This window comes from Peromyscus eremicus, chromosome 13 (genome assembly GCF_949786415.1).
Source record: "Peromyscus eremicus chromosome 13, PerEre_H2_v1, whole genome shotgun sequence".
In the NCBI taxonomy this organism is placed as follows: Eukaryota; Metazoa; Chordata; class Mammalia; order Rodentia; family Cricetidae; genus Peromyscus; species Peromyscus eremicus.
The window spans coordinates 36,843,047-36,870,197 of NC_081429.1; the positions used below are offsets into that span (position 1 = coordinate 36,843,047).

At 46.8% G+C, this 27,151-nt stretch overlaps 1 protein-coding gene across 1 annotated transcript; it reads right to left on the reverse strand.

Annotated features, from left to right (window-relative positions):
• Window positions 1-106: 106 nt before the first annotated feature.
• Window positions 107-25,123, reverse strand: LOC131923256 (sterol 26-hydroxylase, mitochondrial). Its single transcript, XM_059278222.1, has 9 exons — window positions 24,812-25,123; window positions 6,276-6,466; window positions 2,537-2,736; window positions 2,235-2,432; window positions 1,942-2,114; window positions 1,142-1,308; window positions 868-949; window positions 583-795; window positions 107-432 (listed from the first exon to the last, which is right to left on the reverse strand). The coding sequence occupies exons 1-9, from the start codon at window positions 25,070-25,072 to the stop codon at window positions 313-315; spliced, it is 1,605 nt and encodes a 534-aa protein (XP_059134205.1). The 5' UTR covers window positions 25,073-25,123; the 3' UTR covers window positions 107-312.
• Window positions 25,124-27,151: the final 2,028 nt, after the last annotated feature.

Here is a 27,151-nt window from a genome sequence, read left to right on the forward strand (position 1 = left end):
TTTCCCCACAAAAGAGGGTCGGTCACATGCTGAGTGAGGGAAAAACAACAACAACAACAACAACAAAGAATCCCCCCAAATTTGAATTCAAAATTTTATTTTCAGTTGTACCCAAGGATGGCCATGTGATAGGAGATGCTCTACTGTCCTGAGTGGGTGCTGTTCAATAGAGATTGTGCCAGACATTTGGGGTCTATGGGAAGGGCATAAAGCTTCCCTGTCAAATCAGGCATCCTGTCATGTGACGTGAGACTGGCCATGGACTGCTGTGCTAGGGCTTCTGGACGAGCCCCATGAAGGCAGGAGCCCAGCTCAGGATTGTCTCTTCAGAAAGTGCAGCTTCACCTTCTTGTTGGGAACCAAGACAATGCGGGCCACAGACTTCACTTCCCCCGTCTCGGGAGCCAGGCCCACCTCATACTGTTGGATCAGCTGGCGGGGAGAGAGGGCGGGGCCACTGGAATCTTGATCTCCTATTCCTGTTCCTTCTGCGGGCTTCTCCCCTCGACCTCCCTGCCCCTCCTCTCCCTGCATTCCACCATCTTGCCTGACCCACACAAGCCTCCCCACATCCCTGCTCACCCTTGACAACAGGAGTTGCATCTCCAGTTCTGCGATCCTTCGGCCCAGGCAGGACCGAACCCCATAGCCAAAGGGCACAGAGCCGAATGGGTGCTGGATCCTGGAGTTTTCCGTCTCTTTCTTCCTCAGCCATCGGTGAGGCTGGAAGCTCTCAGGCTCAGAAAAGACACTGGGATCCCGGGACACCACATAGTGGCACAACACAAACTGGGTCTACAGAGGATGAGTGGCATGAGCAAGGGCGGCAGGCACTCCTGGGCACCTGGGTGCTCTAGCCCAACTCACGTTCTTGGGGAAGAGGAAGCCATCAATTTCCGTCTCCTTTTCCATGATGATCCGGGAGTTTGTGGGGATCACAGGGTAGAGGCTGCAGGGAAAAGAAAGTCTGGGCTCTGCTTGCAGATTGGGTGAAAGGGCATCCCATGCATCCCTGGCTTTCCAGTGCTCTCTTCCCACGTGACTCTTGTCCCTAGCCTCCAGCCTTGGGCAGTCCCCACTTCCCATCCCTGCCTGACTATAACCCCCATATAGACCCTGCGCACATGGCATCATGTCCTACCGCAGGGTCTCCTTAATCACAGCTTTGAGCAGGGGAATGTTGGCTAAATCCTTGTGCTGGGGCACCGTCCCAAAGGGCACCACACCCACCACTTCCTTGTGCAAGGCCTCCTGGATCTCTGGGTTCTTGGAAAGGTGGTACAGGGCCCATGTCAATGTGTTGGATGTCTAGGAGATAGAATGGGGGACGAAGATGAAGTAAGGGGGTAATTTCTAGGCAAGAGGCTAGCTAAGTGGCGGGAGGGTCTGTGAGTGGATACAGGAAAGCTGGCTTACTGCCAGGATGACAAGAAAAAGAGAAGAGGTTTCCTGGACATCTCTATGCTAAACATGAACCCACAGGTTGAATAAGGACCAATGTGGTGGAAGGTTGCATTTCAACCACAGAGGGAACTATATATAACAAGGAGAGAGTATGCCACAAAAAAATGCTAGAAATGAAGTCTTCTGAGTACAGAGGGCGCTTGTGGACAAGTTTCCAATTCTCTCCCTAAACTGCAGCAAGAGAATTGGAATCCTGTAGGATGGAATCTCCCAGCTGTCAGAGGGAAGAAGAAAGAGACAGGTGGACAGACAGACAGAGACAGGCACAGAGACACACAGAGAGAGACACAGAAAGAGATCCGGGGGCCCAGACACTGATGGAGTTCCCCTCACAGGGAATTGCCCTCAACTGAGCAAACAACCACAGTGATACAGAAGAAGCTAGGATGAGAGGTGAAGGTGTGTCAGAAGGTGGGGTGGGAACAGTACAGGATAAAATCAGGGAGTCCCAGGTCTCCGTCAGCCTTTCAAATGTACCGTGTCCACGCCAGCCAAGAGCAGCTCAGGAAAGGTACCCACGGCCTCCTCAGGACTGAGCAATTCATTGGTCAGCAGGAAGTGCAGGTAGCCCGATACCTGGACGCCGTCTGGCCCAGCTGCCTGTAGCTGGGCTTCTATCTCCTTAACTTTCTTATCAATCAGCTTCTCCCCTGCAGGGGCCATTGGGGAACAGAGGAGGGTGAGTTTAAACCACCCTAAAAGCAGGTAGTGTGAAGGAAGTCATGGGAAAGGCCAGCATCCTCCCCTGACTCCAGACTGGGACACCTCACCAAAGGAAAAAATGTTATCCCAGCCATTCAGGTACCGCTTCCAAAAGGGCAGCAGAGGACGAGTCCACTTGGGAAGGAAAGTGACGTAGAGTGAGTTCTGGAACATGAGCCCAACAGATCTGATGAAGGTGGCAGTGTCCTCAGGGATGGAGGGCTCCAGGCAGCCAATCCTCTTCTCAAACAGGACATAGCAGATGGCTGAGGAGTAGAGAGACTGTCACAGCAGGCAGAGCCAGAGGACTGAGAACCCGGGATCCCCATTAAGGCCCATTCCTACCCCCAGCCACTCCCAGCAAGGGTACCTTCCAAGGCAAAGTTGTAGAGAAGATGAGCAACGTCCGGCACCTGATCCCCCGACGCACTTTCTGCCCGCACTTGGTCCAGCCGGGTTACAAAGTCATCAATCACCTCATTGAAAGCGTCTGTGTAGAGCGCAGCCTCAGCTGGCTTCAGTAGTCGCTTGTTCAAAGCCTGTCGAAGGTGGTGCCACTGCGGTCCTTGTCTAGGGAAGGCCGAGAACAGCACGGGATTTGAATAAACGCTATCATCTCCCATCCACTACCAGAGAGTTGAGGGAATCTCAGACTCCTGGGATTTAGAATTAGGCCATCACCAAATATAACTGAGATGATCTAAGAACCACAAAACTGCCAAGCGTGGCTGCATACACCTGATCACAGCATTTGGAAGATGGAGCCCGGAAGATCAGGAGTTGGAGAGAATCCTTTACTAAAAAGTGTTTGTGAATGCTGCCTGGATTCCACGAGACCCGTCTGTGGTGAGTGGATTTTAAAAAGGAAGACAGGATGAACCACAAAACCTCAGAGTCTCACCACGGCACTACAATGTCTGGGTGCAGTGGTCTTCTAGAACAACTACCTAGGATCAAATCATAGGTCTAACCAAGGCTGGCGGTACACACCCGAATTCCCTATGTTGGCTGGGCTATCCTAAGTTGGAGGCCAACCTGGGCTACAAAATAAGATTCTGTCTCCAAATAAAAACAAACTAGCAAACATCACAGGTTTATAGCTGACTGGCTGAGCGACCTCAGAAAATAGGCTTAATGCCCATGTGCTTGGGTTTTACCCCTGTATGTGGAGAAGGATCCAAAGCATGTCATAACAGGGTTGTTCAAGTGCCCAGATGAATGCTTGGCACACGGTGTTTAGTAAATATTGACTGTGACTATCTTTGAATTATGTAACTCTGGAATCTTCTGTATGTGACATGATGAGAGATTCACCCAGACCTTCTGTGAGGAGGTTGAATAAAATAGGAGCAAGTTGGGGTTCCCCTGCTGCCAGGGTTCTAAGCATCTATGCTCTCCTTGGTTCAGGGGGGCAGGAGACCCACAAAACTAAAGCTCCAAGTCTCTGTTCTATAACTACACAGTAGATGCTTAGATGTCTGCCCTGGTTTACAGGGAGGCCCAACGGGGTGGTAGACATGCTCCAGAGACACGTTTAAGGACAGCCCCACACTCAACTAACTCCCAAACCCACACCCTTCCCTACGCCAGCTAGATCAAATCCATTTCCTTAAAGCCAGGTGCAGAGCCACAAGTGCAAGGTGTCCTGGGCAACAAGGAAGAGCGGGACCCCCCACACACACACACACAGCTGGGTGTGTTTGCACACTTCTGGTAAAGTGGAAGGGAAGACTCAGTCATCAGTACTGACGGCTTAGGAGAACAGAATGGGACCGAGGGAGACACTTAGCACTCCATTACCGAAAATCAGAAATTTCACTTGATGACAACAATTACTATTAGCCAGGCATCGTGGTACATACTTGGAATCCCAGCACTCGGGTGGCTGAGGCAGGAGCATCAAGATGTCTGAAGTCAGTCCTGGCAGAATAATGAGTTTAAAACCAGCCCTGACTACATGAGATCTTGTCTCAAACAAAGGAGCAAACAACAACAATAACAACAAAACAATATTGCTATCAAAAAATTTAAAACAATTAAGTTTTAAAGAGAAAAAAAAAATGGGCTGAAGAGATGGCTCAGAGGTTAAGAGCACTGGCTGCTCTTCCAGAGGTTCAATTCCCAGCAGGCACCCGGTGGCTCACAACCATCTGTAACTCCAGTTCCAGGGGTTCCACTGGCATCTGCAAGTACTGCGGGAATATGATGCTCCCATGTACATGAAGGCAAAATACAAAACACACACAAAATTTTTTAAAATCTTTAAAAAAAAAAAAAAGAAGAAAGAAATTTAAAAATCTGTAATACGCCTCAACCCCTAACTCCCAGGAGCTTTGTTTGTGCTTGAGGAAGGCTGTCACTAAAATAAACTAAGAGTATTGGGGAAAAAGAAACGACAATCAAAACAGACCCATCAGGTTGTTAAGGCTTTTTCAAGGAGCTAGACATACCGGCCTTTAATGGCGGCCCAGTCAGAAGCAGTTCCTTTGCGGGGAGGGCTGCCTTGAAAAATAAGACTCTAAAGACAAATCTGTTAAAACATGGCAAGAAAAACAAGTAGCATAGCTCTGAAAAATAGCTTTTACTTATCGATTATTTGGTGTTTGTTTGAGACAGGGCCTCATGCAGCCCAGGCTGCCCTTGAATTCCTGCTCCTCCTGCCTCACTTCCTGAGTCCTGGGATTGGAGGCATGCGCTACATACACACCTAGCCCAAAGTAGCCTTTGAAGGAATACCAGTGACGCACATAGAAAATTGGCTTTAGGGTGAGAAACATAACTAGATCCCCAAAGGGCCCTACATCATGTTCAGCTGAGTTGCCAAATCAGATCTCACTCTAGCTCACAGGGTCAGGGAAGTTAAAGAGATCTTAAATATCATTCTCTAGTTTCAGAACTTGGAACAAAGATCCTAAGAATTATTATCTTAGTTATGAAACTGTTCACCTGTGAAGGAGACAGAAAGAAGAAAGGAAACCCCAGAGACTGAATCTATGGACATCAGAGACAGCTACAGTGAACTATGACCAGGTTATTTTCTTTCCGAAATATTAAGGCTATATATATATAATTCCTTCAGTTCCAGAGTTAGGGAGATCTCCTTCATTACTGGCTAGGGGTGTTACGTAATGTAAGACCTCCCTTGGCTTCTGTCTTCGCCTGTAAAGTGGGGCTAGTAATACTACCCACTCCAGGGTAAAATGAGACCTCAGCCTGGTGTCCGGCATTGTCAAAATACATAGGTATGATCAATGTGGCAGCTGTACTAAAGCATCATGGGAAAAGCCACTTACTGTTTTTGGAGTTCTGCTGACACAGCTAAGAGACATCTGAACATACCCAATTATAATCTGTATCCACCAATAATTCCATCACCTACTTCAATGAGCTCATAAGCAAATAACAGTGCATCCTTCAAATGTCTCTGCCAGAATAATCATAACCTTTCTAGGCACAACAGAAATCTCTATCTATCTACATGTATGTGGAATGCATCCAGGAAGCTTATAGTCCATGATTTGTGTGTAATACAATACACTCAGAGACATATTTTATGAAATTAAATAGAGCCCTCACAACTAAATGATAATGAAACTTTCTCAACAACAAATTGATGTGTTTTCAACCATAATACAGAAAAATGGATCTGGAAGAAGAAAAAAAAAAGTGGTTCTGGCCTGTAATCTCAAGGTATTCATGACAGTTTCAGGATAGAGACCATGCTTCAAAACTTAAAAATTACACAGGGCCTGGGGATGTAGCTTAGTGGTTGAGGGGGTTGAATGAGTGCCTAGCAGGTACAGAACCTCAGGTTCAATCCCTACTACCGAGAACAAATCTTGCTGGTGTTTTAGTTCAAACACCCCATATTACAGGTCTGAAACACAGAAACAAGAAAATGATTGGCTTGTCCAAAACGACACAGTGTATCAGTAGAAAAGACAGTGGCTGGTCCCTGGGTTTCAGCCCACCCCAATGACTGCTTTCTAGACAAGCGGCAGGCTCCGAAGGTCCCACTCTGCCCTGCTTCTGACTGGCTACCCACACCTGCTCTCTTTCCACCTGGTCCTCTGTGGCCACGCCCCCCCATCCCTTTAAGCCCCGCTCACGTGACAAAGATCCCATAGGAGAAGCCCTTGTGGTCTCGGTGCGCCTTCCACTCCTCCATGTGGTCTCTTATGGGGTACTTGCCCTCCTGTCTCATCACTTGCTCCAAGAGCGAGGCACTGGCCAGGTTCACATGCTTCTGAGTCCCGAAGGAGGATGTCCACATTGGCCCATACTTGGCCTTGTTCTTTGTCTGTGGGTATTAACCAAAATGGAATAACTGGAAAGGCGGAATGACATTTCTGGAAGGAAAGATGGGGTGGGAGAGGATCTGGGGGCCACACCAGACCCAGTGGGCGGTACCAAAGTGCATTGTGCAAGAGGAAGGCACAGCGAGGTCAGTGGCTCTGCAGACAGGGACAGAAAAAGCGGCCTTACTAAGACTATGGAGGCCTCCGACGTTACCTGTCGGGTGGGAGGATCTGAGGCCTGTGGAGGAATATGGATATATGGGAAACTGGGGGTGGGGGCTCTTGCAGATTAGGGGCAGTTTGTTTGGGAATTTTTTTTTTCAAGACAGGGTTTCTCTGTGTAGTTTTGGTGCCTGTCCTGGATCTCACCCTGTAGACTAGGCTGGCCTTGAACTCACAGAGATCCGCCTGGCTCTTCCTCCTGAGTGCTAGAATTAAAGGTGTGTACCACCACCGCCTGGCTAGGTGCAGATATTTGTTTTAAGGGATCTGAGTAGGCCTAAAGTTCCTTCTTAGCATTTAAATCGACTGTAGCAAAAAGGTATAATGACATATTATGTATGAAAATGGCATAATAAAACCCATCACGTTGCATACCAACTTAGACAAATAAGATAAATAGGCCAGTGTGATGACTCAGTGGGTAAGGTGCCTGCCATCAGGTCATGACTTGAGTTTGATGGCCAGTACTCACATAGTAGGAGAGAACCAATTTCTGCAAGTTGTCCTCTGACCTACACACACACACACACACACACACACACACACACACACACACACAGAAACATGTGCACACTACACATACATACATACCACACCATGCACACACATACATGCACATACACAACAAATAAATAAATGTAGTAAAATTTTTTTTAATTCTTAGATAAATAGAAAATGTTAAAGATAAAGAAATAAATCTACTTGTAGCCTCATTGAGCTGAAGATGAATGTAATTACAAAGAGAAAGAAAGAAAAACACAATTAGGAATTCTAAAAAGAGCATAACTTGAGATGAGAAATGCAGGGTCCAATATGAAGTAGGCTGTGTTTTGTTTGTCTGTTGTTGTTTTTAAAGCAACAACAATAAAAGTAATTCATGTGTCATGTAATTCCTAAGCCTTTTCTAAGGACGAGGGGTGTAGCTCAAAGGCAGAGATTGTGCCTACCACGCACAAGACCCTGGTTGGACCCTGCACAGAGACACATCCTAGACTTTCTAAGGCACTTGCTAACTGATACTCTTAGCATCTGGGAAGTTGGCATTGCTAAGGGCTAGGAGCATCATTTAGTGGTACAAGGCTCAATCACCTTGAGCAAAGCCCTGGCTGTTACAACGTACTGATGGCTGCTGAAACGAGAGAGGAAAGAAGATGGGGGGAAGCCTAAGAGGAACCTGCAAATGTAAAACAGAATTGACTAGCTAAGTTACACCCACATAGTGAAATAAATAAAACCCTGTGGTTTTCTGGTCACTTCCTCTTCCCAATTGTTGCTGGAGACCAGAGACTCTGAGTCATCTCTTGCTACAGAAATTTAGGCCAGAGGGGTTCTGTGAAACAAACAGATTTACAGAGAAGAGACTCATCTCTGAGGTTCCAGAAGGAAACACCACCTGATCGATATACAGTCCAGAAAAATGTCAATCTTCCTGATTCTCTCGGGCCCACTAAAACATAATTGCTCCCAAACCAGTTGTCCAGAATCTACCCTGAGTTAACAAGGCTGCCCACTGCTCAGAAGCCAGTCTTGACAAGACCCCCACATCTATTTGTTCCACACTTCTACCTTCCAGGGACATGGCCACTGTGGGTGTGGTAGGATCCTGAATTGTTCAACCACAGTGACGACTCCTATTTCCCCTCAGGAAAGTCAGAATGTACACACCTGACTGGTGGGAGTCTCAAACGGCTCATCCCTATTTTGGAGGACAATTGTTGATATTTCTAAAATTCACTACAAGTTTACAAATAGGGCACAGGATAGCTACAGAATGGAATACAATAGCAACTTAAAAAAAAGCACAAAGTGGCCCTACTGTACTGACACAGAAAGATACCCAAAGTAGACTGTCAAAAAAGAATGTACAACCTCTGCCTAAGGAAGCCATCAATGGGGAGATTGCTCAGTGGTTAAAGCCCTTGCAAAGGACCAGAGTTTGGATCCCCACAAACCACATAAATCAGGTGGGCACCACCTGTAGTTCTGGAAGTGAACAAAGGGGACCTCTGGAGCAAGCTAGCCGGTGAGACCAGCTACACTGGTGAGCTCTGGGTTTGACTGAGGTCCTGCCTCAAAGAGTAAGTTGGAAGAATGAATAAGCAAGGTTCCCGACATCAACTTTGGGCTACTTATGCATCTGTGTGCACACACACACACACACACACACACACACACACACACACACATGCATGCATACAACACACATGCATGCATACAACACACACACATGCATGCATAACACACACACATGCATGCATACAACACACACACATGCATGCATAACACACACACACACACACACACACACACACACACACACGCACATACACATGAAGGAAAGAAGCAGGGAAGGAGGCTAAATGCATTTTCATTAAGAAATACTAAATGGGGCTGGGCGGTGGTGGTGCACGCCTTTGATCCCAGCACTCAGGAGGCAGAGACAGGTGGATCTCTGTGAGTTCAAGGCCAGCCTGGGCTACAGAGTGAGTTCCAGGAAAGGCGCAAAGCTACACAGAGAAATCCTGTCTCAAAAAAGAAAAAACAAACAAACAAACAAACAAAAAAATACTAAATGGATACTTCAGAAGACACAAGAATGATTACCCAGGGCAGAGGGGAACAGGAGCGAGTGTATTAGTTACTCAGCTGTTGCTGTGACAAAACACCATGACCAAAGCAACTTATAGAAGTATTTAATTGGGCTTATGGTTCCAGAGGGATAAGAGTCCATCATTGCTGGGGGTGGGGTTGGGGCATGGTGGCGGGAACAAGAAACTGATAGCCCACACCTTGAACCACAAGTTCAAGCAGACAGAGTAGGGTGAGGGCCTTGAGCACTCAAAGCCCACCCCCAGCGACATACTTCCTCCAGCAAAGCCCTACCACCTAAAAACTCCCCAAACTGCACCACAAACTGGGAACCAAGGGTTCAGATGTCCTAGACTTTGGGGTGCATTTTTTCATTCAAACCACCACAGGGCATAAGATCGCTCGATGTATACAGCATGGTATGTTGTTTTAAGTTTTCAACTATGGAAATGTCTAATTTTTTTAATTTAAGAGGAAAAAAAAGGAAACAGTATTTTCTAAAACTCAAGCCACTAACTATTGGCCAGGTAATTCTAGAAGGCAGAGAAACCTGTTGAACCCCTGCATTCATACAGATACTCCTGAAATGTATAAGTGAGCCTTAGTTGTATCCATTTGCCTGAAAATGGGTTTTGTTTACTTTTCTTAAAGCTTCCATTAAAAAAAAAAAAAAAGTAAAAGTCTGGAGATGTAGCTGAAGAGTGGGAGAGGACTAGCCTGGCTCACACGAGGCCCATAGTTTGGTCTCTAGGGGTCAGGGGAGAGGACAAGGACACAGACCACTAAAATTGGAGTTAGATGTGTGGCACATGCCTGTATTCCTAGCACTTGGGAGGCAGAGGTAAGGTTACAGGTTCAAGACCAGCCTGGGTCACATAACAACAATAAAAAAAAAATGTTGATGTAACATTTTTATTACAATGTGGATGGAAGTGATCTTCTGCAGTGACAAATAGTGCTTTGTAGATAAATTTACTTTCTTCTTTAGACTGTGATTTATTTTCCAAATGTTCTACCACAATCTTGGAATCAGGAAAAAAAAACATTTTTATAAGACTTGGTAAGGGGGTTGAAGAGATGGCTCAGTGGTAAGAGCCATCTCTTCAATGGACCCAGGATGGATTCTTAGCACCCACGTGGTGGTTCATAATTGCCTGTAAGCCCAGCTACAAGGGAGCTGATGCCCTGTTCCAGCCTCCACAGACACCAGGCATGTTCATGGTGCACAGACATGCATGTAGGCAAGACACCCGTACACATAAAACAGTAAACATTTTGAAGAAAAAAAAGAGTGGATAATAAGTTGGGCACAGGTGCCTTCCCTGCAACCCAGAGCTCCTGGGGTTTCCTGGCTATCAGGGCCGAGGTTTTAATTTCTCCCTTTTTCCTTTAGACTTTTCTCTGTCAGTTTACTTGGTGGCACTTAACAAGGACCTCCTTATGTAAGGACTTATTTTAGAAAGACATCAGGAGACTTGCTGAGAGACGTGTGCTGCCCGGTGTGCTGAACATTAGGAGGTAACCTGAGCCAGCCAGCCAGTTCCAGAGCTTTCACAGGGTGCTGCCTCAGAGCTTGGCTGAGCTAACATGTCATCAGCATGAATGAGAGGGCCAGTCCTCACCTGGGGGAACTCCAGAGATGAAGAGTGAGGGATTCATCAGCATTCACCTGCGGTGCTCCCGCCCCATCCTGGGCACAGGTAAACCAGTAAACACTACAGAGAACACCTGAGTGCAGAGTCCGCATCCCAGTGTGTCAGACAGACAGCTGAGAGAAGTGAATTACATAGACCCCCAAATTTCTTCCTAATTATTTTGTAGATGTCTTTTTACTGTTGTTGTTGTTGTTGTTGTTTTGCTTTTTTTTTTTAAAAAAAGGTCTGTCCTCTGACCTCCACATGAGCATCATGTTACACACGTGCCCTCATTCACACACACACACACACACACACACACACACACACACACACACACTCCAAATCAAAGTTATAATATAATATAACATTTCATGCCCAGTAGGACAGCTTGAAAACTTCAACAAACAAACAGGAAATAAGCACTGATGAAGGACAAATTGGAATCCTCATCTATTGCTAGTGGAGAATGCAAACAGGCTACTCCCTGTGGAAATTCCAGACCCATGTACCCAAGAAATGAAAACATGTCACACAGACTTGTCCGCAAAGAAACTTAGCAGCAGATGGCAGGCCAGCCCAGACACCCACCAACAGATAACAGATAACCAAGCTATATGCATACAATGGGGTAGTGTTCAGTCATGAAACAAAGGACTGACTCAAGTCTCAACTTGGACAAATCTTAAAAACGTATGAGGTGGTGGCACACGCCTTTAATCCCAGCACTCGGGAGGCAGAAGTAGGCGGATCTCTGTGAGTTTGAGGCCAGCCTGGGCTACAGAGTGAGTTCCAGGAAAGGCGCAAAGCTACACAGGGAAACCCTGTCTCGGGAAAAAAAAAAAAAAAAAAAAAAAAAAACCGTAGGATAAGTATGACACAAATACAAAACCAAAGGTCACATGTTGTGCATGTTGTGATTCATCCTCTCCCCACCCCCTTTAGAACCGGTTTACCCAAACACTGATTCACATAAAAATGGTGGTCAGGGATACTGGCAATCTCAGCATCCCAGAGGCTAAGGCAGGAGGATTACAAATTTGAGACCAACCTAGGCTACATACAGAGCCTGTCTCAAGAAAATAAGGCTTCTTATAAACTTGAAAAAGTATATTACTGCATTACTTTATTTCACCCACTAAAAGCAAAAGATCTTATGTATGTGTGTGTGTTTACATGTGTTACTTTCATGTACATATTAAATGTTATATCTACATACACGATAACATCTTCTAATGAATTCTTTTCAGATTAGTTTACAGATGAGAGAACACATAAAGTAAAACTGTTGAATTAAACCAAATGCCTTGTGTCCACCCGAAAAATAAATTTTCAATAAACAAGTTGGCCTAAATGGGTTGATAAACTAGAGATGAGAAGGTCTCCAGAGTCATTAGCATACATCTGTGTCCCGGCTGAAAGGTTCTGTTTATCTCTGCTAGACATCTCACAGCATCGGGGCCTGACCCAAAGTCATAAAACTATAACCCCAGCCTAAAACAAAATGATCTCTGCTGTAACTCTTTAATAAACAAGACTAACACCGTTGGCTTCATGAAAACACATCGCCAAAGCCGTCAGCACTAAATACATGGTAGACACACAACTTTCTCATGTTATTTTAGGTCACAGAGGTCTACCCGTGACCTAAGAATAAATATGCAAATGATGCTTAGCACTCTGTTTCCTGCATCCTGTGTAGCGGAGTAAACTTTGAGGCTAGTCTTCGGCAAAGAAACAACATCTCACAGCTCAGTTTGCATAGTGAATCTAGACATAACAGCTTAAATCAATTACATAAACATTGATAAGTCAGCTTTTCACACACCTTAAGGTCCTAAAATTACATGAAAGCTGGTAACAGGTATAAAACATCTAAGTAACTTCTAAGTTAAAAACTGAAAAAAAGTCTCAGAAAAAAAAAAAATTCCAGGCGGTGGTGGCACACACCTTTAATCCCAGCACTCAGGAGGCAGAGGCAGGTGGATCTCTGTGAGTTCGAGGCCAGCCTGGTCTACCAAGTGAGTACCAGGACAGCCAGGACTACACAGAGAAAGTCTGTCTCGAAAAACCAAAAACAACAACAACAACAACAAAACAAAAACAAAAAGATACCAGAGGAAGGGAAGACCACATCTTGATTAGAGAGCTAGTGGAGACACCATGCTAAGAAGAGACTCTCATCCGTCAGCCACAGACACCATCTGTGTCAGAGACTCTCCACTCTTTAGGCAGGAGTTGCCGTCAAAAAACCATAGTCAACAGGCAACGGCCCTCTTTAGTTGTGGACCTGAAACTTGCTTGACATTATCATCCAGAAGGCTCCATTTGAGAGATAATTACCTGCCAAATGCTATGGCTCACCTCTGTGAGCCCAGCACTCAGGAGGTTGAGGCCTGAAGACCAGGAGTTGGAGGCCAGCTTGGGCTACAGAACAAGCCAGAGAGAGAAAGCAGGCGAGGGTGAAGTATACTGTATAGCAGACAGTGATGCCCTCGGGAGGCAGGGGCAGGCAGATCTCTGAGTTCGAGGACAGCCTGGGCTACAGAGTGAGTTCTAAGGCAGTCAGGGCTACACAGAGAAACCCTGTCTTGAATCCTCCCTCCCCGCAAAAATGTGCCATGGACTTTAGTGGGCGAATCTATGGCAACAGTCCCTGGGTAAACCTACAACAATGCAGCTTATCGAATCTGATTCCTGGCAGTGTAGGCCGATGTCCAACAGCAGGATGACATCATGAGTAAGTCTCAGCCACTTCTGGGATGAACATTACCACAGTGTCACAAGCATGAGTGTCACTCATGCTTCCTATCTGTGATATACGCAGATCCCTATGGCAAAAGTCGGCTTGGGGCTAACACAAGTGGCTGAGTCAGTTGATCAGACTATATAGCCTCCTGGCACACCATTGTTGAGGGCACAGGAATCCATGCTCAGTTCTATCCTGGGCCACAGAGGCAAGAGACTGTAGTGCACAAGGAGGCAAGGAGGCCCAGGAACAGTCTGTGACAAACACTCCAGTCCTTCTCATGCCATGCCTACACTTTGGGAACCGAAACTATGAGAGTTTGTAGGTCGCAAAGATCAGGAAGTGAATGGCCAGCTCTGCTTGCTGATCATGAGCAACCACAGAAGACGACGACGACGACGACGACGACGACGACGACGACGACGACGATGATGTCCATAAAGTGGCAAATCCTAAGATGTGGTTCTCATGTGATCCACACATCAGACGGTGGGCAATGTTTTAAGATAGGAGAAGGTATATAGGAAAGAAGCCATGGAGCCACTTTGAGACAAACATGGACACATGTAGACATGTGGAGACATAAAGAACAAGGATATGTAACTGCCGTGGAGACCAAACACTGGAAGGAGAGTAACACTCTGCTTTAGAGGATCCTGGGAGCCTGTCCCGGTAGACCAGGGGTCATGGAAGAGACAATGACCTCTCTTTCAGTTCCTGTCCATACTGCATCTAATCTAGGTTGCTATTGTGTCTCAGTTAGGGTTTCCATTGCTGTAAAGAGATACCATGACCACGGTAACTCTTATAAAGGTAAACATTTTTTTTAAAGATTTATTTATTTATTATGTATACAGTGTTCTGCCTGCATGTATCCCTTCAGGCCAGAAGAGGGAGCCAGACCTCATTACAAATGGTTGTGAGCCACCATGTGGTTGCTGGGGATTGAACACAGGACCTCTGGAAGAGCAGTCACTACTCTTAACCTCTGAGCCATCTCTCCAGCCCCAAGCTGGGTGACTTTTCATCTCATGACCCTCCAGCCTCAAAAGGTAAACATTTAATTGAGGTGGCAGCTTACAGTTCAGGGGTTCAGTCCATTATCTTCATGGTGGGAAGCATGGCTGTGTGCAGGCAGACATGGTGCTGGCTACATCTTGATCAGAAGGCAACAGGAAGTAGACTGTCTCACTGGGTGATATCTTGAGCACATATTGAGACCTCAAAGCTCACCCTGACGGTGACACACTTTCTCCAACAAGGCCATACCTACTCCAACAAAACCACACTTTCTAATAGTGCCACTCCCTATGAGCTTATGGGGGCCAATTACATTCAAACTACCGCATACCACCAATTTTTAATTTACAAATGGCCAATGAAGAATCTGAATTCTAGAACTCATAGGAACTTCCCAACAGCCAGACTTCAGAAGGCTTAGCTTCCATGAAAGACGATAGGACAAGATCAATTTTCTGATTTGTTCTCTTTGATCTCACCCTTCTGTCAGTCTCTTTGGTGTTTCACCTTTTTTTTTTTTTCCCCACAGCTTGTTTGTTGTTGTGGTAGTGGTTATTGTTGGAGACACGGTCTCTCTATGTAGTCCTGGCTGTCCTGGAACTCGCTATGTAGACCAGGCTGATGTCAAACACACAGAACTCTGCCTGCCTCTAACTCCCGAGTGCTGGGATTAAAGATGGGCATCACTGTATGTGGCCTTGTCACAGCTTGTTAGAAGGCTGACAGCCAGTTAGGGCCAGCTGAGCAGGTACATGGGATTGGCAACAGCTCTATTTATTCTCCCCAAATAAAGTGCTGGGACAAATCTGTCCTCTAGGCAGGCACGACTAAGCTTTACAAGATCATGGTTTTGTAACAACACTGTAGTCAGATGTTGCCTAAAACAACCAGAGCAGATTTGATATAAGCTCTTATTAGGAAAATTAGTTAGGTCATCTGAGGAGAATGACCTGTTTCTGGACCTTTTTTTTTTTTTTTTTTTTTTTTTTTCTTTTCTTTTCTTTTTTTTTTTTTTTCTTTTAGCTGTTCTGGTTAAAAGGCCATGGAAGGAGGTTGGGGATTTAGCTCAGTAGTAGAGTGTTTGCCTAGCAAGCACAAGGCCCTGGGTTCGGTCTTCAGCTCCAGAAAAAAAAAAAAAAAAAAAAAGGCCATGGAAGGATTATTAGAGAATGACCCCCCCCCCAACCTGCCAACAGCACCTTGAACCTCAGACTCTGAATTTTTAAGGAACCCTGTGACCCTTCTGGAATAGAACAGAATCAGAAGCCTGGCTGGAGCTACCATGAGGCAACTTTTTGATGGGCCTTATCTCACCGGGTTCTGAGGTGTCCTGAGACTTCCTGCCTTATTCATCTTAGTAAGGGGGTGCAAAGCCAGGCACAGTGGCTCAGGCCATTGATTCCAGCACTCGGGAGGCAGAGGCAGGCGGATCTCTGTGAGTTCGAGGCCAGCCTGGTCTACAAAGTGAATTCCAGGACAGCCAGAGCTACACAGAGAAACCCTGTCTCAAAAAACAAAACAAACAAACAAAAAGGATGGTGAGGAAGAGGAGGAAGAGGAGGAAAGCAAGCAAGCAGGTGCAGAACAGAATGTCCTGGGGGGGGTGCTTCTCAGACTGGAGGTTATCCTGCAACTCACGCTGAGCTTATGGTTGCCTGGTGTTTGGGTGTTGAGTGGGTGGGGCAAGGATCTGAGGGAGTCAGCATCTTGGTCTTACTCTTTTTTCACACGAAGTAACAAACTAAACCTAAAAGTATCTCTTTGTGGTTTTTTTTTTTTTAAGATTTATTTATTATGTATACAGTGTTCTGTCTATATGTATGACTGCAGGCCAGAAGAGGACACCAGATCTCATTACAGATGGTTGTGAGCCACCATGTGGTTGCTGGGAATTGAACTCAGGACCTCTGGAAGAACCAGTCAGTGCTCTTAACCTCTGAGCCATCTCTCCAGCCCCCTCTTTGTGTTTTTACTGGCTGAATCTGTCAGGCCTTGGCTGACTTACACATACGAACTTAACATGTCTGTCCTTGTCAGAGAGGACTGGTGGAGGAATCGACCCCAGAGATGCACGGTATCTATCTAGCCTGTGTACTCAGAGTGGAAAGCCCAAGGCAGGTTCTGGAGGTTGCTGACTCAATTATAAGTATGGCGCCTGGAAGGCACTAATCTGATTCCCCGTGACAGAATGGGAACAAGGGCTGCCTGCTAAGCAGAATGCTGTTTCTCTCGAGAGTGATAACTACGTGAGTCAATGAGTCCACTAAAACCCTGAGTGTTAGATGACTGGAGAACATAGTATGTGATCATCCTGGTGAATCTGTGACTGGGCTGAGGGGGCAGCTAAGCAGAGAGTGTGGACTTGGCATGCGTGAGGCTCTGGGGCTTGATCCCCAGCGCTGCGCAAAGGAAGGAGGGAGGGAGAAGAAGGAAGGGAAGGAGATAGGAGAAGATCACTCAACTCAGAAACAAAAACAAACAAAAAAACACAGCTGCATTTTGACATCTCCTAGCTAGGGCCCGGTTTGGTTTAGGGATGGGTCCCTTAGGAAGCTCAGCAAAGCATAAACTGCTCAAACCAGCCAATAGCCCTGACAACTAAAGTACACTCACAAAGGCCAAGGCTTATTTTGCCATATCAACTAGGCAGGCCTTGAGGGCTGACAGTCACCAGTCACGTGGATAAACAAGAGTAAACAGGCACAGGTTGCTCTTTTCCCTAATCTGATTGGCAAGTGTCAGAAAGATGGCTCATTCTGAGTCACAGGCATGGGACTGCCGATGGGACAGCCTGTCTCAGTGCCTTCAGAGTGTCACCAGGACTTAACCCCAACCCCTCACAGAAGCAGAATCCCCATCTCCAAGTAACCGGCGGTGCTAAATAATTAACAGCATTCGCACCTCCCCTTGCTCTGAACCTGGGCTTGGATGAGCTCCTGCCACACCAAACCAAGCCAGTGAAGTGGCACTAGCTGGACTCCTGATAAGGGGCACTGTGCACAGTTAATTTATGAAGATGTTCATGTTGGAAACGGAACCAAGTGACATGCAGACTAAGCGCCACTATGATCCCAGCACGGAGGCAGAGGCAGGGATCGCTTGAGCTCAGGAGTTAAGGATCAGCCTGAGTAACACAATGAGACCCAGTCTCCAAACGAGAGAGCTGGAGGTGGGCAGGGTGGTGCACGTTGGTAATCTCAGGACTTCAACCATAAGTAAGGCAGGAGGATTTTGAATTCAAGGCCAGCCTTGGTTACACAGTGGATCTCAGGCCAGGCCAACTGGGCTACCAGCACCCTACCTGGAAAACAAAGCAAAACAAACAGTTGTATTCACAACAACTGTTTACAGAACTGCACTGTATGAGTACATACGATTTATTATCCTGTAGATAGGCATTTCACACGTTTCTACTATATTTATTTCTTTGCCATCACTAATTTTCAGGACTAGAGATGTATCCAGGGCCTAGCGCATGCCAGGCAGAAGGTTTATCATACAGCCATGCCACAAGCCCTACAAGAAGACATTTTTGTGCAAGTGTGCAGTGATTACTTCTATGTCTGAAAAATGTCCATTTTTTATGCAAGAAGACAGAACTGTCATAGAGAGATTCATACCAGACATCCTGACAGGAAGAACTTCCCACTGATTTTACCACTCAGGGAACAGTGAGATACAACAAGAAGAGAATAGAAGAGGATCTGAGAGCGATTCAAGGCTTTGCTGTAACACACTCAGAAAACTGTGAGCACTGCTTATCCCCAGACGCAACTCCCACAGCAGCCCAGCCCCGCAGCCTGGTAGAAAGCTCGGTCAAACAGCATGCACAGCATTGTTGACAAGCCCCAGCACAGCAAAATTGAGGACAAGGAGTGGATGACCCGAAGCAGATGCTGAACCTGGGGACAGGCAGACCCCAGCGCCTGGAACTTGGGGGACAGAGGTGGACAGACACAGGCTCAGACCTTCCTTGTTCAACTCAGTCTTTCAGCCATCTAAACAGACAATGATGAGAAATCCAATCCACAAAATGACACACACATGTGCAGGAGCTACTGAGGACCACAGGGAGTACCTCAAACCAGGGAATTTAGAACAAGAGATACGGACTAGATGGCATCTCATCATGCTCCGGATCAATATTTTTGAAAGGTCAAAATTTAGTAGAGGGCCTGGAACAATAGCTCAGCAGTTAAGAGCTCTGGCTGCTCTTCCAGAGGAACTGGATTCAATTCAAGCACCCACAACAATCTGAACCCCAGTACCAGGGGATCCAATGCCAGCTTCTGGACCCCTTGGACACTGTAGGCACATGGTGCCCAGACATACATTCAGGCAAACACTCGTACACATAAAATAAAAATAAAACCTCAAAAGATTTTAATTTAATAGACACTTACATGTAAACTTGGGGCTGGAGATATAAATCAATGGTTAAGAGCACTTATTACACAAACAGAGGACTGGGGTTCAAGTCCCAGCACCCACATTGTAGTGTACATAAACTCACAGAGGCACACATACATGCACATAAGATAATTAAATAAGCATTTTGAAAGGAAATTTATACATAAATTTAAAATATGTTCACATTGCATTTTTTTCCAGGATGCTTGGTATTATTTTTTATCAGAAAGAAAAAAAATGCAGGCCTAGGGCTATAGCTCAGTGGTACAAAGAGAAAGAGGCTTCCAAGTTTTATTTTATTTTGTATACACCATATGTGGTATTTGTGCATGCGTGTGTGTGTGTGTGTGTGTGTGTGTGTGTGTGTGCATGTGTGTGTGTGTGTGTGTGTGTGTGTGTGGCTAGAGGAAGATATAGCGTGCCCTGCTCTATCACATTCCACTTTATTTCCCTGACACAAGGTTTCTTACTGAATCTGAAGTTCCCTATTTCAGCTAGGCTGGCTGGCTAGTGAGCTCCTTGGATCCATCTCTCTCTGCCCCAACCCAATTCTGGAGTATTAGATTAAAGTGGCCATGCTCAGCTTCTTTCTTTTTTTCTCTTTTTTACAGGAGTGTTTGGGATTCGAACTCAGATCCTCATGCTTGTTCAACAAGTACTCTCACCCACTAAGCCATCTTCCCAGCCCCGGGTGTTTTTCATTTATTTCTTTTTTGCAGAACCCAGGGCGTGGAACATACTGATATCTTCAGCTTCTCAGCATTGCTTGCCCTATTCCTCTGGGGTCCCTTGTTTTCTCACATCCGAGGGTGTAGCCAGATTGTGCTCGGCTAGCTGCCCATAATACCCATTCAGCTTTCCCCTTTGTGTGGCAGCCTCCTGGTTTGGGTAAGAGGGACCCCAAGCCTGGCTTTAGAGGTGAGGCTTCATGGGGCAAAACAACCTCTGCCTGCCCAGGGAAGGGCAATTATGTTACACCAAGGCTTTCAAACAACTTCTGTAACACAGCCAAGCCAAGACACCTGAAGGAAAACAAAATGACTGCTTTTATGGCTCCATGAATCTTGCTGTAGGCAGGTTTTATTGCCCTAAAAGTCAAATGAGCTGGAAACCTGTACCCTAATGTCATAGTGTTAAAAAGTTATTCTAGGGGCTGGGCTGTTGGTTGTGGTTAAAACACTTTCTGTGTAAATGTGAGGGCCAGAGCTCGCTCCCACCCACCCCCATCTCACATAAATACATAAATGCTGAGGTGTGGGGACCCACCTGTAATGCCAGCCTTGGAGGGTGGAGATAGGGGATCCTAGAACAAGCTGGCTAGAGACACCGACCTAAGAAGCTTTGCTTTTGCACAAAACAGATGCATACAGAAGCTTTTTACCAAGGTGCGTGATAATGCCCTAGAGTGTGGTCGTGGCTTTAGAGCTAGGTAAGGTGTAGAGGTTGGAAGAGTTTGGAGGACCAGGCTAGGAAAGGTCTCTATGGCTGTAAACAGAGCATTCGAGAAAGCTGTGGTGAAAGCTGAGACAATAAGGAGCCTCGGAAGGAGCTATGTCCTCTTAGAGACTAGCTACCAGTCCTGACCAGAATTTTTTTTAAGAGTGTGCACAGTAAGGGCTCTGCTGACAGACAGGGTCACAGGTGCAAAGGAGGAGCAAGGTGCACCTTGTTATAAAGTAGCAACGGATCTAGCTGAATGGCATGCATGCCCCAGGGTTTGTGAAAGGCCAAATTTAAGGGTGAAAACTCGGAGCATTTGAAAGACCCTTCCAAGCAATATATGGAAGGAGCTGTTTGGATACATTTTAAACCACAGGCAGTAAGGTTCGGGAGCAGTGATAATGACCTAAGGGTAGAATTTATCATCAAGACAGTGCTTGCCCGGCCTGCAGAAAGTCCAGCTTTCATTCCCGAGCACTTCTTAAAGGATTTGTGTACTTGGAAGCGGGGGACGGCGAAAATGTGGAAATGGAAGTTAAATGTAAAGAGAGAAAGGAGATATGGCCAGGGGCAGCTGAGTGCCGCTTGCTCAGATTAGCACCCAAGAACAGAGGCGCTAGGTGTCAAGGCACCGAGAGAGAGACCTGAGGCACCCCACAAATTATCCTGTGTCAAGGCACCCCACAATTATCCAGGTTGTCCCACTCACTTCAGATCCAGAGGTTCTGGGGAGAATGGTTGCAGGGTAGACCTGGCGGCTGCTTTCCAGGGCCACCTGCCCAGGCCTCAGTTGGTCCTTTCCCAGTACAGCTACCCGGTCACTGCTTAAATGGGCTTGTGTGTAGCTGGTGCCACTGATGTACCAGAGGGTGAACCAGAAGTCCTAGCGGAGTGTGAGGAGTGCTAGGTTTGATGCACACAGAACACAGTAGCTGTGGGACTACAGTGGTTCAAAGAGATTAGAGACAAGGGAAGGAGGAAGAAAGAGGAAGGAGGAGAAAGGGAGAGGAGGGAGAGGAGGGAGGGGAGGAGGGAGAGGAAGAAGGAGGAGGGAGAAGAAGAGGAAAAAGGAGAAGAGGAGGAGGAAGAGGAGGAAGAAGAAGAGGAAGAAGGGGGAGGAGGAAGAGGTAGAGGAGGAGAAGGCAGCCTTCTGGCAACCTGGCCCAGAAGGTTGGAACACTTGCTGCAAAGTCTGATGACCTGAGCTGGATCCCTGGAACTCACATGATAGGAGAAAGCCATAGCTGTCCTCCAGATGTGTGCCACATCGTGCTCACGGGTACACATGTGCACACATACAAGTAAATAAATAAATGCAAAAAGAAAACTTGTAACTTAAAGCAAAAAAAACAAAAAACCAAGCCTAGGGAGTCAGGCAGGCGTTTGCCAGAGGGGCACAGTCACCACAGAGTCTTCATGGAAAGGCCTAGGAGAGCCATACCTAGGACCCCAGAAAGGTAGGGTAACATCTAATGGAGAAGCCCAGCAGGCAAGGCTGCTGGAGATACAGGGGGGCATCCCCGACCCAGGGTGCAGAGGATGGAGGAGTTAGGGCATTAGGACATGTCTGCACTGATGGGTTTCAGTTTTACAGGGCTCGCCTTCTCTCACCCTCCACGTTGTCTTGGATACAGGGAGCTTTTTAACTTTACTGGCTAACAGCAGAAAGGGCTTTGTCTTGAGTGTCAAGTCTGACTCTAGACTTGACTTGGTGCTCAGACAAGACAGTTGGGACTCTGGGCACCAAGGAGTGCATTTCGCCTTGTGAGAAGGACATGACGTTGGAGGTGGGAGTGGCGTGGGATGCTATGGTTTGGATGTGGTCTTCCTCAAAGATGTGTGTGTTGAAGGCTTGGTCCCCAGTGCAACAGTACTGGAAGGTTCTGGGGCCTCTAAGAGGTGGACCCTAAAGGAAGGAGTTTGGGTTATAACTACCCTAGACTCCCAAGAGTGAATTAATTCCCACAAAACAGGCTGTTATAAAAAAAAAAAAAAAAAAAAAAAAAAAGCAAGCCTGGTCCCTTCCCATAGTCTTACTTCCTTTCTTACCATGTGATCTCTCTCTCACAAGCAAACTCCTGGCATGTGACGCCATCCATCATGATACACACAGTAACAAGACCTTCTTCAGAGGCTAGCTAAATGGACCTTTTTGGACTTTCAGTTTCCAAAGTTGTGAAGGAAACACACCTTTTTCTTTACAACGTGTTCATTCTTCAGCATTGTGTTAGAGTTAAAACAAAAGAGACTAGGACTCAGGAGCAGATCACACCCAAAGGACACTCAACTACAGGAGTTTCCCATCTTGCAAAGACAGTTTGAAAGACAAACCAATTCTAACCGATACAAAATAAGTTACAGAAACACAGCCTTCCTCAATGATGCTGTCTCTGGGTTTCATGGATGTACAACACTCCTGGTAACTCACACCAGCCACAAGCATGTGCAGCAAAAATGACTGATGTGGTTCTCATGGGACAGCTCAGATTCATACGATCATTGTTTAGAGTTGTCCAAGAACTGCAGCCTTCTGCACTCCTTTAAAAGACCATTCATGGGGCTGGAGGGATAGCTCAGCAGGGGAGTTCCTTTGCTGCTCCCCAGGGCTTGAGTCTTTTTCCCAGTACCCATGAACTACCTGTAACCCCAGCTCCAAGGGATCCTCTTCTGGCCTCTGATGACAGACAGGCAGACAGGAACACTCAAACACATACACAGAAATAAAATTAAATCTTAAAAAAAAAAAATCTATCTCTGGGGCATTGTCCTGGCTGGTTTTGTCTGTCAATTTGACACAAGCTAGAGTCATCAGAGAGGAAGGAGCCTCAGTTGAGGAAATGCCACCGTGAGACCCAGCTGTAAGGCATTTTCTCAATTAGTGATACTCGGGGAGGACCCAGCCATGGTGGGTGGTGCCATCCCTAGGCTGGTGGACCTGGGTTCTATAAGAAAGCAGGTTGAACAAGCCAGGGGGTGCAAATCAGTAAGCAGCACTCTTCCATGGCCTCTGCATCAGCTCTTGCCTCCAGGATCTGTTGTTTAAATCTTAGATGGTCTTTTAATAAAAAACTCAGAGCCAGATATCAGGGTGAAAGCTGAAAGATCAGAGAAGCAGAACAGCCAGCCACTAGTTCTTACCTCTACGAAATCCTCAGCCTAAATATAGTGAATTCCTGTTTCCTCACATCTTATATACCTTTCTCTGCCCTGTCATATTACTTCCTGGGATTAAAGGCCTGTGTGCTTCCCAAGCAAAAGCATGAGATCTCAAGTGCTGGGATTAAAGGTGTGTGCCTCCACTGCCTGACCTCTATGTCTAATCTAGTGGCTGGCTCTGTCCTCTGATCCTCAGGTAAGTTTATTAGGGTACACAATATACCACAGGGATCCTGCCCTGTTTGAGTTCCCATCCTGACTTTCCTTGGTGATCAACAGCCATGTGAAAGTGTATGTCAAATAAAACCTTTCCTCCCCAACTTGCTTTTTGGTCATGGTGTTTCATCACAGCAATAGAAACCTTATCAAAGACGGGCATGCTGGTGCACATTAATAATTTCAGCTCTCAGGAGGCTGAGGCAGGAAGAAAGATTTATAGCCAACCTAAGCTATATAAGGAAACACAGTCTTAATAAAACTAAAACAAACAAAACCGTATACTCATGGTTTTGCTTCCTCAGTCTCCTTGGAAAGCCATCTAGAATTACGTCTTGAGCAAATCCCCCTGAGAAAGCTTCAGTCTCTAGCCCTGTAGGCGTTCCTCAGACCTCTCAATTTCTAGAGGCTGAAATCAATCCAGAATTTTTAATCTCCTTTGTTTCTTGGCTTAGAGGTCTGCAGGGAATGATTTCTTCTCTCTCTCCCCCCCCCCCTCCTCTTCTCTCTCTCCCCTCTCCTCTCCTCTCCCCTCCTCTCTTTCTTCCCTCTCCTCTCCTCTCCCCTCCTCTCTCTCCCATCTTTCCTTTCCCCTCTCCCCTCTCTCCTCTCCCCTGGAATTAGGTATGTAGACTGGCTGGCCTTGAATTTATTGAGATTCAGAGCCATTCCCACCCAGCACAATCCCTTCCTCTCACAGCGTGTGTCCGTCAAACTGCTGGTGACACTCGTCGCCTGTTTTAGCTCAAAGGGTTCTCTCCGCACCTTGCACACCCTCCCACTTTATGGCCAGAGCCTCAGACACTGGCGAGCTAAGTTCCCGTATTTACTATTTACCCCACTTCTCTCCCTCGCCCGGCTTCTCCATCCCAGTGCCCAGCCCCAGGTGGCTCTGCCAGCGGCCGGGTTACCTGGAGTTCGTGCAAACGCAGCACATAGCCTCGCACGAATAGCTGGAATAAAAAGCGAAGTGGTCCCGGTCCCGGAAGCTCCTCCAGACTCCGCAGCCGCCGCGAGTCCCGACCTCCTCCAGGACCCTCCACACTCGCGTCTGCGGGCAGTACGGCCGGGATCGCAGCCTTGGCTCGGGCCCCCTGTGGGCAGAGGCCAGGGCCCGCCACACGCGCGCCCAGGAGCGCCCACCTCAGCCTTGCGCGGCTCAACGCAGCCATGGATCGTGCCTGCGAAGCCAAGAGTTTGGATCCAGAGACTGGGAATCCCAATCAGAGGCAGAACCCGGGGCTCTTTGGACCGGGCGGATTTAAAGGCAGAGGTGACCTGAGGGCGGGCCAGCCAGATCCTTTCCAATCAGGATCTATCGATCACACAAGTGCCACTTTCTCCAGCTGCCAGATCCCAACCAAGGAGGCAGGCTGAGGTGGGCAGTGTGTGTGACCCAGGAAGAAGCCCGGAGCTCTCTGGCGTCTGCGACCTCCTCCTCCACGGATTCGCAAGAACTTGGCAGGCTGTTGAGCTGGAGCACAGAGGTCAACTTCCAAGAGCTTCAGGCCCCACCCAGCAAGACCCACCTTTGCTTAGCCCGCAGAGGGCTATCTCTGGTGTCCCTCGCTTTTCCAGATGGTCCTGGAACGCGCTGCTGTTTCCCGGCAGGCTGAGGCTGAGTGTGGAGCTGGGAGAGCTAAGGGAGCCCAGCAGCCAAGGTCATGTGAGCCCGGAGAGGAGGAAAACAAAACTGCGGTATTAGTGGTGTTTTAAAAACAGTGCCCCTACCACCGCCGCCACCATAGATACCTTCTCACCCCAAACCTGCTAAGGCGGCATTTTCCGACCTTCAGGCTGAGAACAGATTTAGGGATTGGAGTTTGTTTTTGTTTTTCCGGATTTTGATTCTGTTTTCGTTTTCCCGTTTTTGTTTTAAGACACAGGCTCATCGTGGAGCCAAGACGGGGCTCAATTCTCCACTTTCCTGTCCCAACTTCCAGAGTGCTGGAATTAAAGATCTTTTATGAATCAAGTGTGGTGGCGGACGTCTTTAATTCCAGCTCTCAGCAGGTGGACTTCTGTGAGTTCCAGGACAGTCTATAGCGTGAGTTCCAAGTCAGCCAGAGCTACATAGTGAGACTCTATCTCAAAAAAACAAAACTAACAGTAATAACAATCACGAAATTTTAAAAAGGAGGAGGGGCTGGATAGATAGATGGCTTTTCTTTCAGAGGACTCGGGTGGCTCACAAACTTCCAAAACCTTCTGCTGGCACCAGCTGGTGCACAGACGACATGCAGGACAAACAGCCACACATCAGAAATAAGTAAATTCTTAACAATTTTATTTGGGGGGAAAAAAAGACTGCCCAACATGTGGCCTGGCTTCAGAATTATTTTAATAGAGTGAAAAGGATAAAATAGGGCAGAAAACTCGCTGCAAGAAGAAAAAGTAGTAGTATTTCATGAATCCTTTCTTTTGTGTGTATTAGAAGTGTAGTTTTCTTTTGCTGTTGTTGTTGGGTTTTTTTGTTTGTTTCCAGACAGGGTTTCTCTGTGTAGCTCTGGCTGTCCTGGAACTCACTCTGTAAACCAGGCTGGCCTCGAACTCAGAGATCTGCTGCCTCTGGCTCCTGAGTGCTGAGATTAAAGGCGTGTGTGCCACCACCCACCCACCCCATTTTGTTTTTTAATGAAAAACACGATTTACGCAAATACAAAATGAACATGGGATTGGGGCTACAGTACGGTGGAAGAGCACTTGCCTAGTATGATGAAGTCCTATGCTTAATCCCTGGCATCCTCAGCTACACAGCTAGTTCGAGGCCAGCACACACTCCATGAGACCCTGTCCCAAAGAAAATAAAAATAAAGGCGGGATCAAAGATGATTTAACCAGTAAATGCAGAAGCCAGCAAGATGGTAACATAGGTGCTAACAGCATGTGAAGGGTTGGGTTTTTTGTTTGTGTTTGTTTTTGTAATCACCCGGAAGAGGGAAACACCAGGGATCATTCTCAAGACAGTATTCTCCCCAAGGGAATTAAGGGGCTTTTCATTAGGGTAAATTATGCATCTTTATACAGGAAAGGCTCATTACATGTTGAAGTGGGCACAGCCTTGAGCATGCCCAGTTCACTTCTCTCACTTTCTCTTACCTGCTCTTTCCTGCCTGTCCCCTTTTTTTCCCATAGTCCCTTCTTTTATGTAACACACACACACACACACACACACACACACACACACGTACATATACACACTCTTTCTATGTGTGCTTGTTCATGTGTGTACATGCCCATTCATGAATGGG

What these genes read in the sequence shown, in the direction of transcription:
- LOC131923256 (XM_059278222.1), bottom strand. Translation starts at nt 25,072, where the DNA reads ATGGCTGCGTTGAGCCGCGCAAGGCTGAGGTGGGCGCTCCTGGGCGCG. An exon ending in TCCTATGGGATCTTTGTCAC is followed by an intron (nt 2,737 to 6,275) that starts GTGAGCGGGGCT and finishes GGCCTTCCCTAG; the next exon opens with ACAAGGACCGCAGTGGCACC. An exon ending in GGATAACATTTTTTCCTTTG is followed by an intron (nt 2,115 to 2,234) that starts GTGAGGTGTCCC and finishes TGGCCCCTGCAG; the next exon opens with GGGAGAAGCTGATTGATAAG.